At 38.0% G+C, this 17,210-nt stretch overlaps 1 protein-coding gene across 8 annotated transcripts in view; it reads left to right on the top strand.

Moving 5' to 3' along the window:
• The first annotated feature begins 7,663 nt into the window (after positions 1 to 7,663).
• atp8a1 (ATPase phospholipid transporting 8A1) overlaps positions 7,664 to 17,210 on the top strand; it is a 108,769-nt gene continuing 99,222 nt past the window's right edge. For all 8 annotated transcript variants that reach the window (XM_032554408.1, XM_032554407.1, XM_032554410.1 and 5 more), the window contains exon 1: positions 7,664 to 8,088. In XM_032554408.1, the coding sequence (XP_032410299.1) occupies positions 8,040 to 8,088 (49 nt within the window). In that variant the 5' untranslated portion in view covers positions 7,664 to 8,039. The remainder of the gene's footprint in view (positions 8,089 to 17,210) is intronic.

The raw sequence follows: 17,210 nt of genomic DNA, 5'->3' as shown, positions 1-17,210 counted from the left end.
CAAATGATTAGCTGTCTTGAAAGAAGATTATAAAACAATCTTAGATAATTAGGTGGTGTAAATGCAGCAGTTTTAAATCTTTTACCAATATGAAGCCAACTTCTATTTCCTGCTGCATGACAGACACCTTTAATTTGTCATTGCAATAAAATTGAGATATTTATCTTACTTTATTGCAAATATTTACTTGTTGAATTTGAGCACAGTTTTGTTGCAAAGTTTATTAGAATTCATCCATCCATTGTCCATACCCACTTATGCATGCAGGGTCGTGGGGGTGCTGGTGTTTGTCTCCAAAGGTCATCGGGTGAGAGGGTCGACCCTGGACAGGTCGCCACAAGACAAACAACTATGCACAAACACACTGGTGGTGTAGATCACTGTATGTAAGGTAAGGTTGGAAGGTTACATTATCAGTATAGTTAAAACTTCACTTATTGGCTGCATTGAATTATGAATTGTGCCACAAAGAATATGCCATCACCATGCAGCAATATCTTGTCATGGGATTTGAACCCCGGACCGTGTTGTTACAATGCAACAACCTATTTAAATTCAGTAAAGTACTAGTTCACAAAGAATCTGATCTTAAATCACTTTACAAAAATAACAGGTTCATTTCATGTTCAATTATTTAGTGAAGATGTTTAAAATCAAATAAATTGAACTGATTAAAAAAAAATTATATATATATTGATGATCCCCAAAACTTTTACGAAATGTTTCTGTCCCATTGTATCTGGTGTAAAAGTAACAACATTTTAGAAAAATAACATGATACTAACAGTCAAACATGGCAGTGGTAGTGTGATGGTGTGGGCCTTTTTGAGTGTTCAGGAGCTGGAACCAAAGATGCTATGTTCCTTTTTTTTCTGTCTATAATTAACATTGGTTGTTTGTAACTGTAATAGTTTTTCAAAAACAATTACATTTGATTTGCTGATGAGGTATTGCTCATTATCTTTTGTTAAAAAAAGATATTTAATTTATTTGTGAATTTTTACATTTAAAGTAGGAAGTTTTCATTTTCATGTGAAAACTAAAGTGAAGGAAGCTTTTCCTTGTGTCCGAACTTATAACACACAGTAAGGTGATATTCCTCAATAGTATACAACCAAAGGGAGAGTGCAGCTGTTCACTGAGGTTACTGGGGCAAACAGGACTGGGCCATATAAGGTGTCACACAAGCACAATACAGGAGAGCATCTGCATGAGAGCCCATGCTCTGCTCAACAGGTGATGAAGCGAATCCCTGGAGATGTGACATGTCATCTTAGAGCGGTGACAGCTCCTCCTCTTTGTGGCAGCTGATGATTGGACAGTGAGATTTCAGCATTATGGACCCAAACAGAAGGACAGACTCTACAGAGAGTCATATTCCTCACTGGGAATGTGTTTTGAGCTCCTTTATGCGTCATTCTTTGAGACTGATTGGTTGCTGTTCTCGCTGAAATGAGTCAACATTTAGTGTAAGTGTGACTCTGGGTCGCCACCAGTTCACTGCTATTGCAAAATCACTCTAATGACGTTTCCTTGTTAATGTGGAAGTTATTCACTTATTTAACAGTCTGTAGAATACATTAATATATGAAAACAAATAATTATGGACTTTCTAATTATGGTCTTTCCAGAAAGAATGTTTTCTCTTCATGACATGTTTCAGAAGCAGTTAAGCCACTGTGCAGCTATGGGCAAAAATGAAAACACCGAGGCAGGCTCACCATCTCGTTTGGCCTCCTGCAGACAGAAAGAGTTTCTTATCTGGAGTTCAGGGAAATGTACCAAGTTCACATTGCATCCAGCAGCCATTTTATCTCGCTTTAACACATTTAGACAAGAGAGCAACCTGAAGAGCTTATCTGCCTGTCCTTCCCATAAGTGAGGCTAATGTGGCCTCTGAGGCCACCACAGCTGTGCTTTAAGAAGTAATTTAGAGGACAGGGGTTAATGCAGAAACGCTCTTTAATTTTAGTGCTGACTGACAGCTTGACTGTAAACAGAGCAACAAGATGGAGGATTTGGATTTGGACCCATCAGAAGGAAAATTATAATTATCTAAATGTAAGTTGTAATAAATTAGATCGTAAAAAGAAATGAAATGCCCTTAAACTGAACCATAACTTAATCAAATGCATAAGATGTAATCTAATGACTCTAAGGTGACTTCGTGTTTATGAGTAAGCTGCCCATTAAACCTCTTCAACCCTCCTCTGACATCAGGCCAGCGTCCACAAGGGGGCAGAATACAATTCAATCAAAGCTGAACGTTACACCAGCGGCCACTCCCTGCAGAGCTATAGGAAACGAGTGCAAGATGCAGCTGCAGGCCAGAAGGCTGGATCATCATCTTAGTTTAATCAGGCTTGAGGGAAACTGTAATTCATGGCAAAATGGACGACACAGTTATTCAAGAGAACAACATGGATCCACAAAGACGAAAAGGGAAAAAAATATATTCTGTTTCAAGACCTCCAAACTTACCATCATAGGATTTTTAGCTGATATAATCAACCCAGAAAAAAAAAAAAAAAAATTGAAATAACTATCTGACAGGTAGTCAACAATTAAATAATAACTAAAATCAGTGATTCATCAATAATCAGTAAATAAAAACATTGCCAGTATTTTTATATAGCACCTGACAAATGTATTTATACCTCTTGAAAACGTTCACATTTTGTCCCATTTCACCACAAGCCTTATTGAAATTTATTGATTTCAAATGAAGATCTGAAAAGTGTGTCAGGTGTATTTATTCAGCTTTCTTTACTCTGATGCTCCCAAAATGATTTCATGGCACAACTGCAAACATGCTGGTTCTCACTGGTTGACAGGCTGGGTAAGAGAATGAATTAGAGAAGTAGTCAAAATCACCAAGTAAAATCAAGTTTATTTGCATAACACATTTCGGCATTTCAAACATTTCAAAGTGCCTAAAACGTAAAACAAAAGAAGAAACACTACATTACAAAATAAAGAGAAGTAATAAGACAAATGCAATTCACACTTAAATTAATTTATCTTAATTTATCATTAGTTGAAGGAAACTCTAAACAAATGTATTTTTAGCATTATTTAGAGGGACTCAGTGTTTCAACAGTTTCACAGTTTTCCGAAAGTTTGTTCCAGATTAGAGGAGCACATAAACTGAAAGCTGATTCTCCGTATTTGGTTCTGATTCTGGGGATGCAGAGACTAGAACCAGAAGACCTGAGCGGTCTGGAAGGTTGATACAGTGACAACAGAATGTTATTGTACTGTGGTACCAAGCCATTCACTGATTTATAAACCATCAAGAGTGTTTTAAAGAAACGAGAACCAAGACAAACTGCTCCCTTGTAGGCACATACATAAACATTTTTTTAAAAAACTGAAAAAAACTGTAGGACCTGCAGACACCCACAGCTCAGGTTTTTGGAGAAGGTGTTGACTGGACAATTATCTGTTTTTCTTGTAAGAGTGCCTGAATGAAAGCCAGTGTTGAAAGAAAGCTATAAAAAACCTCTTTTGCTGTTGCCCCTGGTTACATAGGCGACATACCAAACACGTGGAAGAAGATGTTCGGGTCAGATGAAGCTAAAATTAAAAATTTGATTGCATAAAATACTGTGTGCGCTTATGATTGCACATCACCCTGAAGACACAATCCATAAAATACAATATAGTTTGTCATTTGACCAACAATGTGAAATAGTTCAAGTGGCATGAAGGTGCTGTAGCTCAAGCACAAACCAAAACCTCTGGTATAATTTTAACTGTTGAATAAACCAGTTATATGGCCTATCTGTTAGTTTAGAAAACATCCCAAATGGTCCCTTGCAAAAGAGGTCTATTTCTAAGGGGTTGCATATCCTCTCTCTGCACCTTAGAAGAATCTTTCAGTTTAAAAACACACTCAGAAGCAGAAGGGAAAACAGAAATGATGACATGTCATGTACATTTTTAGAAGCTGAGTTTCATCTTTGTGATTGGTAGTTTAGTCTTTACTTTAAATAAGCTCTCAGTTTTATTTCATGCCACTAAAGAAAAAAAAGCCTTGTGCATAATTCTCTGAAAGCAGATTGAAAATCCATCTAAGTATGGATGTTGTAAATTTGTTGCAGGTTTTATTCTACTGTCTTCTCCAATGCTGCCTCTCTAAACAGCAGTAAAGTGGCTCAGGTGGTTTACTACAGAGACAAAAGAAAGGCTAAAAGAAGGAGAGGACACAACATCAATTAGAAGCAGGGTTTTCTTAGGGACATTGAAAATATATCGCTGTTTGATGCAGGGATTTAAAAGGGAGGTTAAAAGAGAGTGGTGAAGTATTCTCAGACAGTTCTCAGAGACTCAGACAGTTAAATGTATTTTTCTGCATAATTCTGATTTATTTGTTGATGGGAGGATTTCAGTCTCCTTAAGCATTTCCTTGACCTATTAAGAATGTACACCTCACCACCACTTGTCTGTTTTAGGATTTGATCGGTTTATTTTCATCTTTAAAAATATAGCACATAAAAATGAATACAGATACTCAAAAGTTCAATGGCCATCACAATAGATACATGTAGCATGTTTGGAGTCAAGGTGTCAAGCATGGTAATGGTGTCAGTGATCAAAAAACACATTAAAAGGGATTTAAAAGTGAACGAAGCAGAATGAAATTAAGCTTCTCAAATGTGAACCATGTTTTTAAAAAGTGGATATGTGCCACTAGACTTATACGTTATGATGACCTCTGCTCAGAAAAGTGTCTCATTAATGGCTACAAAAATGGTTTGCTTCAGAGGAAATATATCCAAATAATTATGGGAGGTGTACATATTTGAACCTGGATATATAATTTAGAAACTGCTAGGATTAGAAAAACAAACCTACACTAAAACTTCTGAAAACTTGTGGAGAAAATCTGAAGATCCCTAACCATGAACTTAAATGTGGCATTTATCAATAGATTTACAGTTGATTTATTTTCCTTCTGACAGTTTAAAAGGAGACAAAATAGGTCATAGGTTTGAATTTGAATTCACTTGCAGCAATAATGTCTATTTACTTACTCTGTCGAAATAAACGATTTTCAGGAAGTGGACTCATAAAAGGTTCGGTGAAGCTGTAAAACAAGCTGATGAAATCACTCCTGCTGTTTACAGCTGACACAGATAGTAGCAGCAGTAGGAATCTGGATAGCTGGCTGAAAGCGTCATTGTTTGGGCTGGGAATGCTATAAGACAGAAAACCAGAGCAACTCGCACATAGTCAAAAAGGCAGGCTTCCTGTCACTGTTTCTTAGCAACGGTGGGAGCTAAAGAGCCAAATCCCCGTGGTGGTGGGCTGATGTTGAATTAGGTGGAGGGGAGGGAAAGAAAGGAAATCTGCAGAGGAGATGTTTCTGTAGCAGGCAAATGGGAAAGCATGGACGTTTTTGGTGTTTGCTGATTATTGTTAGATGGGATGAAGCTTGACCTTCTGTTAGAAAACACGGCTGCTTTGGATTTTCTGGATGTTTCATGCAAATCTTTAACATTTCTAAGAGCATTTCAAGAAAGGAAGTAGAATATCTGAAATGTTTTCCAAAAATAGATGTTGAACATCTATTTCTGTTAAAATTCTGTTGAAAGCATTTTACAATGGTTAAGATAAGCATTGTAAAAAAAAAAAAAAAAACCCAATCCATCTGTAGTGTATCTGCAGTTCTCTCAAGCAACAGCAGTGGAGCTGCTGCTGCACAAATGGCGTCGGAGTTGTGATTAACATTTTAACCGCAATGTGAATGAGCACAAAAAGCAATGCACAGCAGATAGGCAGCAGAGATGGGGTGGTTGCTGCTCACTCCCTCTGTTTTTGCATGCAGATCTTTTAAGTATCTAGTTTCAGATCACCGAGCATCCAGCCGATTCATGACAAGACCATGACACATTGACGGGGGATATAAAGGAAACTGTGGGCCAGAGTAAATCACCTGTGGATTACATCTTCTGCTGAGCTTGTCTCCAGACAGTAATCACATAATAACACAATGACTGATAGCAGTGTCTGCTTACAGATGCTTAGTGTTGTTGCTGTGGTCTGTATCCAGGTCTGGATCCACAGTTATGCACTACTTTGTGAGTTATGTTATGGAAAAGATAGTTCAACTGGTTTATTTATGGGTTTTGCATCATCATCTGTAAAAGGGGTTGACTAAGCAACGTTTTCTTCAAAAATTCATGTTTAATGTATAAGCAACAACCTTCATCTGCCTGAGTACAGGTAAAAAATAGATACTAGTTGCTAGGAAAAGGGAAACGTGAAGTAGAGAGGATACAAATCACAGAGATTTGTCAGAACCTTGTTAGTAGATTGGTTCTTTATTTTTGCTTTAAAGCATCTTAAACTCACTCATATGGAAAAAACAGCAAGCTCCTACTAGGCCTCATGTCTTAGTTGAAACAAAGTTTAACCAACAATTTTATTCATTAAAGATTAATAGGAGCTCATAGAAATGTATGCAGTTCAAGATTACTTAGTTAGCTTACTTATCTTCAATAGAGATTAGATAACCAACACAGGCCTAAGTTCAAATCACCATAGTGCCCTCTAAAGCACAGATAAACGTAGAAGTTTATGTGAGTACATATTTTAAGACACAACGAAATATACATGCTTTCTTTGTATGTATTTTCATTAGAACTTGGATATCCATAATGTTATATAATGCATAAATGAACTATGACACTATGGTGTTATGTATTTCCTTTGTTGTTCAGGGTTCTGGTTTGTCTTATGTTGTCTTCTCTAGTTCACCACACAGGTTTTCTATAGAAATTAGGTCTGGGGAATGAGATGGCTGTAGAAGGAGATTGATTTTGTCTTTGATGAACAGTCAGAAAAGAAAAAGCTAGTTTCCGGCATCACTCCCAAACAACTGATTGGTATTTAGATAGTGTATAATGGATATTATTCAGATTTGATGAGATTAAGATTACATTTTTGCTGCAGTTCTCCATAAGTGAACTTTGGTTTTGCATTTGCTCCTCAAACATACTGCTCTCTATGCGCGGAAGATAAACCTGGAGTCTCTTGTAGATTAGTGACAACTGTCAAAAAGAAATTGACCTACTTGCAATGTCCAAGTTATATACAGGAAATAAACAAAAAAACAATCACAGATTACTTGCGGGTCTGGTTAACTCTTAAAAAGTAGATTATCAAAGAAATATAAAAACACTAAATAAAAATAACTTTTTTGAGAGATTGTTACAGTAACAAAAACTGCAAACAGTGAGTAAAAAAATAAATAAATAAATAAAACTATTATTTTTAATGTCTTCAGATTTACTTTAAGGCTTGGTCTACAGTATTTACCAGTCGTGCCATGTAAATCCATCAATCAATTTTATTTTCGGCTTTATTCCCAATAAAACAACAAAATTAATAATCAGTGATGCGCCAACTCCCCTTTTGTAAACAACATCTACTGCAGAGGGGGGAGGTCTTCACTCCGACCGGCAGATTTTTAAAAAAAAAACAAAACATTTTTACGTCAAACTTTATGAGCCATAATGATTAATCAAACGCCGGGTGTTGTTTTATATTCATAGGTTTACTGAATTATTTAACTAATAGACGGAGAGAACTGGCAGTTATTTTGGTTCGACCGCCTCCATTCCCCCCCCGGTGAGCTCATGTGGTACGGTCCACATTGTGAAGCGGCACCGTCTTCCCTCGCTTCAGTTTGGGTTAAGTCCGCGTCCACTCCCTAGGAAATGAAGGCGTGTAACGGTTTGATTCTGGCCGTGTGACACTGGGATGCTGGAGGGCTTGTGAACCTCTGGGCTGCTTAGCCATGTTCCCTTCAGCTACGGCGAAATCTAACGGAGGCTGCTTTCAATTCGCCCGCCTCTCTCGTTAGCACACAGAAAGTGCAGTCCGCATGAGAGAGGCTCCTCCGCTGCATTTCAGACGGGGTTTCGACATTCCTTGACGGTCGAGAAGCAGCCGCACCAGCCGCCGCCGCAGGGTGCAGAACCCACGAGCTTCGGCCGCTTGACAGGTGCCGTCACTCGGCTGTGCTTGGAGAGATGCCGCCCGTCCAGAGAACAATGTCCGATCTTCGCACTCGAGCGGAGGGTATGTAGATGCAGCTGTAATCAGCTTTATGTGTTTGAGAAGCCGCTGGAGAGCATATGTAGCAGTTTATGAATATTTATTTAATATAGCTGCAAGAAGGCCGTCTGGTATGAGCTGAGGGGAAGTGCAGAAACTTCTGAGTTAAAGCTGTGCAAACTGGCGTCAAGACTTTATAAGTTTCAGAAACAAGGCAAATCTCTGGGAGCCTGAATGTGTCAAAACAAAACCAGAAATGAAAGTAAAAGTCATCCTTTAAAAAAGTGGTTTTTGGCACGTGAAATTTTGTAAGATTATCCATACTAATGTAACTCTTTCACTTATAAGGCAAACAAACTTATTTTTATTGGATTGTTATGGCAGACTGAGATATTTTAGTGCATTTTTGTAAAGTAAAGGGAACTACATTGCTTTCAGGATATTTTACAAAAACATGATGTTCCATTTAGAGATCAAGATTTTTATTCATTCCTCCTTTTAAAACTAGTTCAAGCTCAGTCAGATTTAATGGAGACGGTCAGTGAACATTAGTTTAGGGTTAGGCCTTTCTAACACACAGGCAGCAAAGTAAATTAGTAACTGGTCACATATGTAAACATGGAGCCTTGGGGTCCTCTTGAGAAAATAACCTAAATACCAAAAATAGTAGTGAGAAAGCGTATCCATTTTATAAATGCAGGAAATGATATTAAAACCGGGTTTGAATAAATAAAAGCAACATAATGGTGACTATATTGGCTAAATGTGTTGCCATTGGACCACTTTTAATTTGACTAAGAAAAAATGCTTGCATGCTATACCAAGACTTGAGGACAAAAGCAATTTTCATTTTGTAGATCAGGAAGATGGATGAATCTGCTGTATGTTGCTGCTGGAAGGCAAACCTCCCTCCAGTGTCAAATCTTTTACAAAATACTTTCCTCTTGGAGTGCTCTGGCTTTTGCTCCATCGATCTTCCCATCAACTATGACCAGCTTCCCTGTCCCACAGCATGATGCCATCAGTGTCACTGTGGATCGTTTGTGCTGTTTGTCTTCCACCATTCGTAGCTTTTTTGCATATATAAAAAAATTATTTTCTTCTCATTTGACCAGAGTACCTTCACCCACACACTCGCCATGTTCACTACATGACAAACTTTAAACAGGACTTCTTATGGCTTCTCCAGATGTATTATTCTACTGAAAAATACATTCAGTTGGGATTTATCAGTAGGTTATCCGCTACAGTTCTTTTGTTTGTGAAGTGAAGTACAACATAAACTCTTCAAGATTTTATAGTTATGAGAAAATTTGTTTACCTTTTGTCTGTGAAAGTTGCTCAGTAGATTTGAGTTTTTGAGTGCGTCTCTTTTTTCAGGAGCTTACCGTATAGCTCAGCAAATCCATGCTCACCACAGGGTGCAGGTGCAGTCAGTTTTGAAGCCTTCGACCCTTCACATTCCTGATTTGATGCTGGCGCTGACCTCAGACCTCTCAGGACAGGGGCTGAATATATCTGCAGTGATCAATATTATACCTTGTGATTTATGACCCTTCTTGCAGTTTATGTTTTTCTTTGCACCAAATGTAGAGTCTGTGCTGATGTGTTTTGATTAAGCCCAAGTTTGATTTATACACTGGCTACTTCCCCATTCTGAATTATGGCTGTCTACTATATTATTTGGCTGCATAGCAACTAGCTCGCCCTGTAGAAGTGAAGTGAAACAAATTCATTGAGGGTTTTCTGTTTGCTTATCTACCTCCTAAAATGTTGTGGATGAACCTAAAAACATGGACAACTCATAGTTATTGACTAACAATGAATTGCTATGCAGTGACTTTGTTGTGGAACTAGCTGCCAGCAATATTTGATATTGGTGTTGAAGTCTGTTCACCCGCCTATCAACAGATAATTCAGAAGAGAAACAGTTCGCAGCTAGACAATTACAAGGCTCATATCAAGTGGCACTTTTCTCACCTCTATTTCTGTGTTTGAGTTTTGAAAAATCATCTAATAAATACCCTTTGACTGCATTTTTAAATGTATTTTTTTATTTTTAACTTTGAGTTACTGTTGTCCCAACAGATGGCTACAGAACAAGATAAAAAAAAAATTCTGAAAGAAGAAATTTAGGTCTTGCTGAAAGAAACTGATGAAATATTTTCTTTAGAGCTGTTAACATCATTGTACATGGACAGTGAAATTGGAAGATGACCACGAAATTGGACAATTTTCAGTTTGTCTCATAGTGATGACCTGCTGTTTGGGGTGGAAAAAAATACACTGAGCTCTTCCAGGCTGCAATTGCCTTTGGCGTGGCTACGGTTACTGGGGGAATCAGACCAAAAGTTTCCTGTTTTGTTTAAAAAGGTGCTAAAAAGGAAGTTGCAGGACGTCCAAGAATAACAATCAATTTTAAAAAGGAAACTTTGGGGTGCTTGGTGGTTTGTTGGTAAAACTCACTCAACATCACGGTTGTTCTGGGTTTGAGTCCCAGTCTCGGACCATTTGCTGGAAACTTTTTCCATTTTAACCTGATGGAGCATTCTGCATTTAATAATTTTAGTAGAATTCTCAGAGGATATATTGTGCTATCTGTAATATCAACGCAATCTTAATAAAACTTAGTGCACTAACCATGCTAATACTAAAGTCAGTTTAAAATCTCATGTCCTTGTTCTGAAATAACGAGGACAAACTACACTGCACTGCTGTAGAAAAAGTTTTACAGTGATTTAGCTATAAGGCAATACTGTAGTGCTTTCTCAATTTATTTTTTTTTCTTTTCCATTTTGCTTTCTCAATTTCTAATATTAGTAATTGACCACTCATAACAGGATGATTGTAAAGGAATATTTTGAATGCTGTTCTTGTATCCTTTTATGTCAAAGTATTTGAAGAGAAATTAGAATCAGCTATAATCAGCAGGGCAAATCTTTCCAGAAACCATAGATTGGCACTTAACATTCTGATTGGTGCATCCTTACTTTGCGCCAACATCTCATCACAGATTGTTGCTATTCTTTAGGTGCTCTTAAACAGTTTGCTGGTAGAATCCTAAATAATTTAATACAAAATATAGATTTTCTCTAAAACTGTTGACAATGTAGATTCTCAATGTAGAAGCTGGAGTCTCAAGAATAAAAACATTAATTATGCATCAGCTATTGCTTTCATGCTTACACTACTTTTTAGTTTTACGAAGAGGAAATAGTTGAGCTCTTTTCCTATCTGTGTGCTTGATAAGCTATGAAGCTGTCTCATGGCTTTGGATTTGTTTCATTTTAATGGACAGTCCAGTGTATAAGTCTTAATTAGTAGCATGATAAATCAAAAATGAGCTCAACAACTTCCATTTTGATATATTTTTTTAAAGGAACATCTTGTTTACAGAGACATCATAATCCATTTTATTTATTGGTTTTGGTTGTTGTGGCTTATTTTGAATATTTAAAATATTTTCCAGTTCCAGTGTCAAGTGATCTTTACAAAAATGAAAGTTTATGGGTGTTTGAGAAGACATTCTGACATTATTATGCCATATCAATATATTCCATGAAAATGATCTCAACAAAACAATACTATCATTTATCGCAATAATTATTTCCAGCAATTTATCTTCCAGCAAAATGTGTTATTGTGACAGGCCTCCCAGTGTCACATAATTATTTTTGGTGTTTTTATGAGTCCGATCAAACCCCCAACTAGTTGTTTTTTTTATTTTAATCACCCCAGCACACGGGGCAGACATCCATCTAGCAAGGGCAACCCTCTGCCAGGCTTACCACCTAATCCATCAGCGGCCTGTCCGTCAGCTCTGCATACTGCGCACACCCCTCGGTCTTGGCTTCCACGTGTTACTTCACTCCGTGTCACTCTTCTTTACTGTGTGGTGGAAACATTGGGCATCTCTGCCAATCTGTTGGAATGCGTTGCCAAAATAACCCTATCAAGTACACTTGGCACACATGTGACACACGAAGCGATCGGCACATTTAATATGTAAATCAGCAACGAAAGGCAGGCACCTTTAGCTTCTAATCTCTTGAACACAAATTTCCATGGACAATAGAAGGTGATTGATAACTTCTTCCTTGGTCTAGACGGAGAATCTGACAAATGCCACCAACAGTTAAAATGAGATGCAGAAAGGGACAAGCATCTACAGTAGTTTGCTATCTTAGCTTGCATGCTTATTTGCAGATGGATAAAATCCTCTTGTGTAGTTTACTCTAAAGATGAGAACAGGCTGGTAAAACCTGTCCTGACAGGAAGCTGTTGCTTAGTTCCTACTGCCAACATGCTTTTTCTGTGAGACACAAAATAATCTGCTGTTTCTTTAAGCCCTATACCTCTCTCTCTGCCTGCCTGCCTGTCTTAAGGTTTTATTCCCAAGTGTAAGTGAAGCGGGATGTTCCCCCTGTAGCATTTCAATAACACCAGCTAAGTCTCAGTCTGTCTGAATTGTGGTATCAGCATGAAGGGAGAAACTGGAGGGGGACAGACTTCTCTCTTCTGAGGGATCCAGAGCTACCTGTGTGCCCTGCGGATCACCAGCTGATAATAATGTGGCACAGAAGCCCAACACACCACTAAATCCCTCATCTTGAGCTGCCAATGTGATATATCAAGTCCCCTCGGGCTTTCCTTCTCTATGTGCTGGAATGGGATGTCTCCTCTTCTCTTCTTTCTGTTTAACGTCTTGCCTTCATCGGTTACCTGCTGCTGGTCTAACCTTGTTACTCTTCAGACTCTTGACTGCGCTCACTTCAATGACTCTTCTCTGTGCATCGCAAACTGCTGCATTAGGTATAAGAACTATTGTGCAAGGGCAGACAAAAAGGAGGTACAGTTTCTAAAATGTGGAGAAAGCAAAGGCAGCTCCAGACCAGTAGGTTTTTGCCAATGTTTATTTTAATCCCACTTTTGCCTAGAATGCCCTTTTTGAACTTACTGATTGCTAATTTTACAGTGTTCTAGTTTGGAAATTCCTTGTGTTGTGAAAGCCAAAAGTACGCCTTTTAGAATGTATAATAAAATACTAATTAGGTAAATGATTAACTGTGTATCATTTACACAGTTAAACTTTTGCACAACATCGGATGACCAGTCTTAGTCGTATTTGCTCTGTTAGATATTTTAGTGTTTTCTGATAAAAGCAATAAAATAGCATCTTTGTGTTTGTTTGAAATCAGTGTTTTGGCTAGAGATTATATCTGGATGGTGCAAAGATGCAATGTTTGCTAAGCGCTATGCATTTGCACACCAATGTTTGGGCAGCTGCATTAACATTTTCAGCCCTCGATGTCCTCTTAGATTTTAGGTTTGGTGATGCTGAAGCTCATGGAAAGTGATGAGAAAATCTTGGTGATTGAAAAGAAATAAGAGTGATAAAAACAATAACAACTGTTGTCAATGCAAAATTCAACATAAAAAAAGCATAGATGCATGCTTTCCTGCACCAAGAAACCAGATTCATCTTGATTGGACCTGACTGATCAGCCAGTTGGAAACTCAAAAATGATTCTTCTTTTCCCAGTCAGTGAGCACACCGTGCAAAGCGCTACCAGGTCATGCTGACAACAATAATCTTTGGTGTGGGCGCTGATACGAGGTAAAAAGTATTTTCATTTTAGTTAAGATGTTTGAGGGTGTATTCACACCAGCCCTGTTAAGTCCGCTTCAATCAAAATCTAGTTTTCTGACGGGGAGGTGTAAATATGCAATTAAACTCTGATGTGAACAAAAAAAAAAAATCAAACTCTAGTCTTTCTAAAACCTAGGTCTTGGTTTGGGAAAAGTGAACTCTGGTGTAATTTGAATTCATATCTGAATGCAAGTGGACTGAAGGTTCTTCCAAAAGCAGAAGCGGGCCATAGCGCAGGGTATTCTGGTAAATGCAACCAAAACTAATGTACGAGTCAGCACCTGTGGGAGAAATGGCTTCTGGTATTTTGCCAGAGACAAAAAAGAAATCCTACAACCACCAATATCTCACTCTTCTCTATTTTTACTTACTTTGTGCGAAGATGGAAGCAGTGCTCAGTGTTTTCTTCAGTGGTTTTTGGTGCAGCCTCATCTTAGGTGAGGCAGTAAATAGGTTTTCAAAAGTTTTGGTTTGTTTGACAGTGCAGTGTGAAAGCAAACTGCAACAGCTGAAGATGTAACAAATGTTACAACTTTGGTCCTCAGTTGAACCTAGTTTACCAGACTACTAAATGTGAAAACAGTCTAAAGTTAATTTAGTGAGAGCCGATTTAATAGTCTAAAATAAATGTATTTTATGACAAGTTCAGGTGGTCAGGTGCTTCAGTCTATAAATTGAGAAATATTAGTACCGTAATTGTATTTTCAAAGCTTTCTTTATATTGCAGTTTTGAAAGAAAAATGTGGATTTTGGTGAAATTAGCATTGCTAGGCCTGAGCTGTGCAAAAACTGGATACTGGAAATCGGACATAAAATTCTGATTGATGCCTCTCAAGTGTTCTGATTTGCTTAATGGATTGGTACATTTGCCATCTGTGTGAATTTAACTATTTAAAAGACGTCTAATATGGGGCGCTTTGCGGTTCAAAACAATTGTCACTTTGTGATCACAACTTGAATCTCTGGAATCTTGCAGTCTCTCAACATAAATTCAGTGATTCACAGTTAAAATCTTCTTTCCATTAACACCTGCAAAATAATCTCTACATTGATGGTAGAAAGGAAGCTTAAACCTCCAGATGTGTCATAAATTAGTATTTTGTGGTGTAAAAAATGACTAGAATTCATTTGATAAACTCGATATTCCCAAACAATCCTAGCAGTTGCCGGTTGTTTTTCTGATCTGGGTGTGTCTCTGTGACACAGCAAGAAAATGCAACAAGGTTATGTGCAAGAATACAGCCAGTGAGGCCGTGGGATGATGAGGTCTGATGAAGAAGTGTTGGCAGGCTCTCCACAGGAAAGCAGCACCATCAATGGTGGGTAAGATGAAACTCCTGCTGTCCTTCACCTCCCTGTGCACCTCCATCCTCCCAGAGCTTGTGGATTTTATGGGCCTGATTGTGTCTAATTTAGATTTTGGCTTAACAAGGTCATAGTGCCTCTTCTATACATGGATAGTTCTAACTATCCATGTATAGCAGGGGTCTCAAACTCACGGCCCGCGGGCCAACTGCGGCCCTCGGGACGATAGTTTGTGGCCCCCGCCTTAATATGAAAGTTTAATGTTAGTGCGGCCTGCGAGTTTGATATAATTGGCACTTTTCAGTGTTGTGTGCGGAGCTGAACGAACTTACCAATCACGGTGGAGTATATTGCTCTTTGGGGCGGGACATCGGCCGGGCCTATTTGCATTTTCTATTTGTCATTATTTGCATGCGGTACATGCGCAATTTCCGCGGCCACTCCCGCTTCACGTGCTTCAGCATCCAGTCTAGACCCGGAAGTTGCTGATCAGTGTAACGTAATTAAGGTTAGGCGCTGTAACGCTTGGGTTGTGTTTAAGGGAGGAGAGGAGGCGGCAGATTCGTCAGGACGGTCAAAAACTCACAACCACACTGGTACTGGGAATTCCACAGTGTTGTCCTTTAATAAATACGCTCTTCACCAACCTTACAAAGCCCGGTAGAACGGCTGCTATATTATCAGACATGAAAATTGAGCAGCGTCCAAACAACCCATAACATTACTAAAAAGTTAGGTAGCTAACATGTCCGTCTAGCACGTTTCTCCCACGCTCTCTACAGAGAAGCCGTGGCGCATACTTCTGACATCATTAGCAATACTAGAGTATCTTAAAGAGACACTACACAATTACAGCTGTTACAGCGCCTGACTGCGGCCAAATATGGTAATAGGCAATCAGAAAGGTTCGGCTGAGGAGACCGTGTGTGTGAATGCGGCCCAGCCTCACCCAGACTCTACCTCCAGCGGCCCCTGGGTAAATTGAGTTTGAGACCCCTGATGTATAGAATCAAGATAGTTGATTCTATAATATCTATGTATATAATCAACTATACATAGATAGTATAGTTGATTCTATACCATCAACTATAGATGGATTCAAACTATCTATAAATGGATAGTTTGAACTATCCATGTATTGAAGCGTTTTTCTTTTTAATATCTTATCACATATATCCATGTGCATTTGTGATACTGGTTCATAGTTCGGAGTAAGTGATCTTTTACCAGTTAAGATATCTAAGGCAATATCTGGGTTAAAAGAAACTGTAGCCTAATCTACATTTTCTTTTAATTTATAGTCCTGCAATATTTGACATATGTAGGTCATGTTCTGTAGATGGTGATGTTAATGGCACATGAAGTGATCGCTTTCATGAGAGTCTGTGCTCCTACAATAGAAGCGCCATAACTAATATTAACAGATGACCTACTCTAAAGATTTAGGCCTGAATCAATTAGACAAGTATGAGGTCCACATAAATGTTTCCTCAATGCACTTAAGAAAAGGGCATATTCTCTGCAGACATGCAATATAATTTGCAGATGTTTCTGGCAAATGGTCTCATTAGATGCGACACATCAGGTTAGTTGACATCAATTAAAACACTGACTAGGATTAATTGTTATCTGCCATTTCATTATTGCAGCTATTTATAGATGGTATTTGATGGAAATGAGCCTGGTTGGCTGTCATTTTTATCCTTTTTTTAATTTTCCTGTCGGTTTTTGGTAAATGCCAAGTAAAATTTTTTTAAATGACAATTTTAGGGTTTTTTAAAATGAAAATGCACATTGGATAATAACATATGAACAGAATATATTCATCCCTTTCACATGATCTCTGAGCTATGGTAGTTTACACAGGTTCTTTTTAGGCAGCATGAATGAACAGATACACTGTTTGTTTTTAAGTTTGAATCCTACTAAACCGGTCAGACAGACACAATCCTGGTTGTCCTGCCTAATAAGTCTAACCCTGGAATAATAACATAAAAACAGGTTTGGTCTGTTGTAGGCATAGGGTGTTGTGAGGTTTTTGTTGAATGATGACCTTTAGTAAAAACAGTTATACTGGTATTTCCACAAAAATGTTTAACATGATGCAACTGCTTTTTAAAAAATAATTATTTCTTGTTATTCAAAATAGTAATTGATTTATACTACTAAAATTAAAATGTATTTAGTTTTA

The sequence above is a fragment of the Xiphophorus hellerii genome, chromosome 23 (assembly GCF_003331165.1).
Source record: "Xiphophorus hellerii strain 12219 chromosome 23, Xiphophorus_hellerii-4.1, whole genome shotgun sequence".
In the NCBI taxonomy this organism is placed as follows: domain Eukaryota; kingdom Metazoa; phylum Chordata; class Actinopteri; order Cyprinodontiformes; family Poeciliidae; genus Xiphophorus; species Xiphophorus hellerii.
Note: the sequence above shows the minus strand (reverse complement) of the source record. Positions and strands in the feature narration are given on the sequence as shown.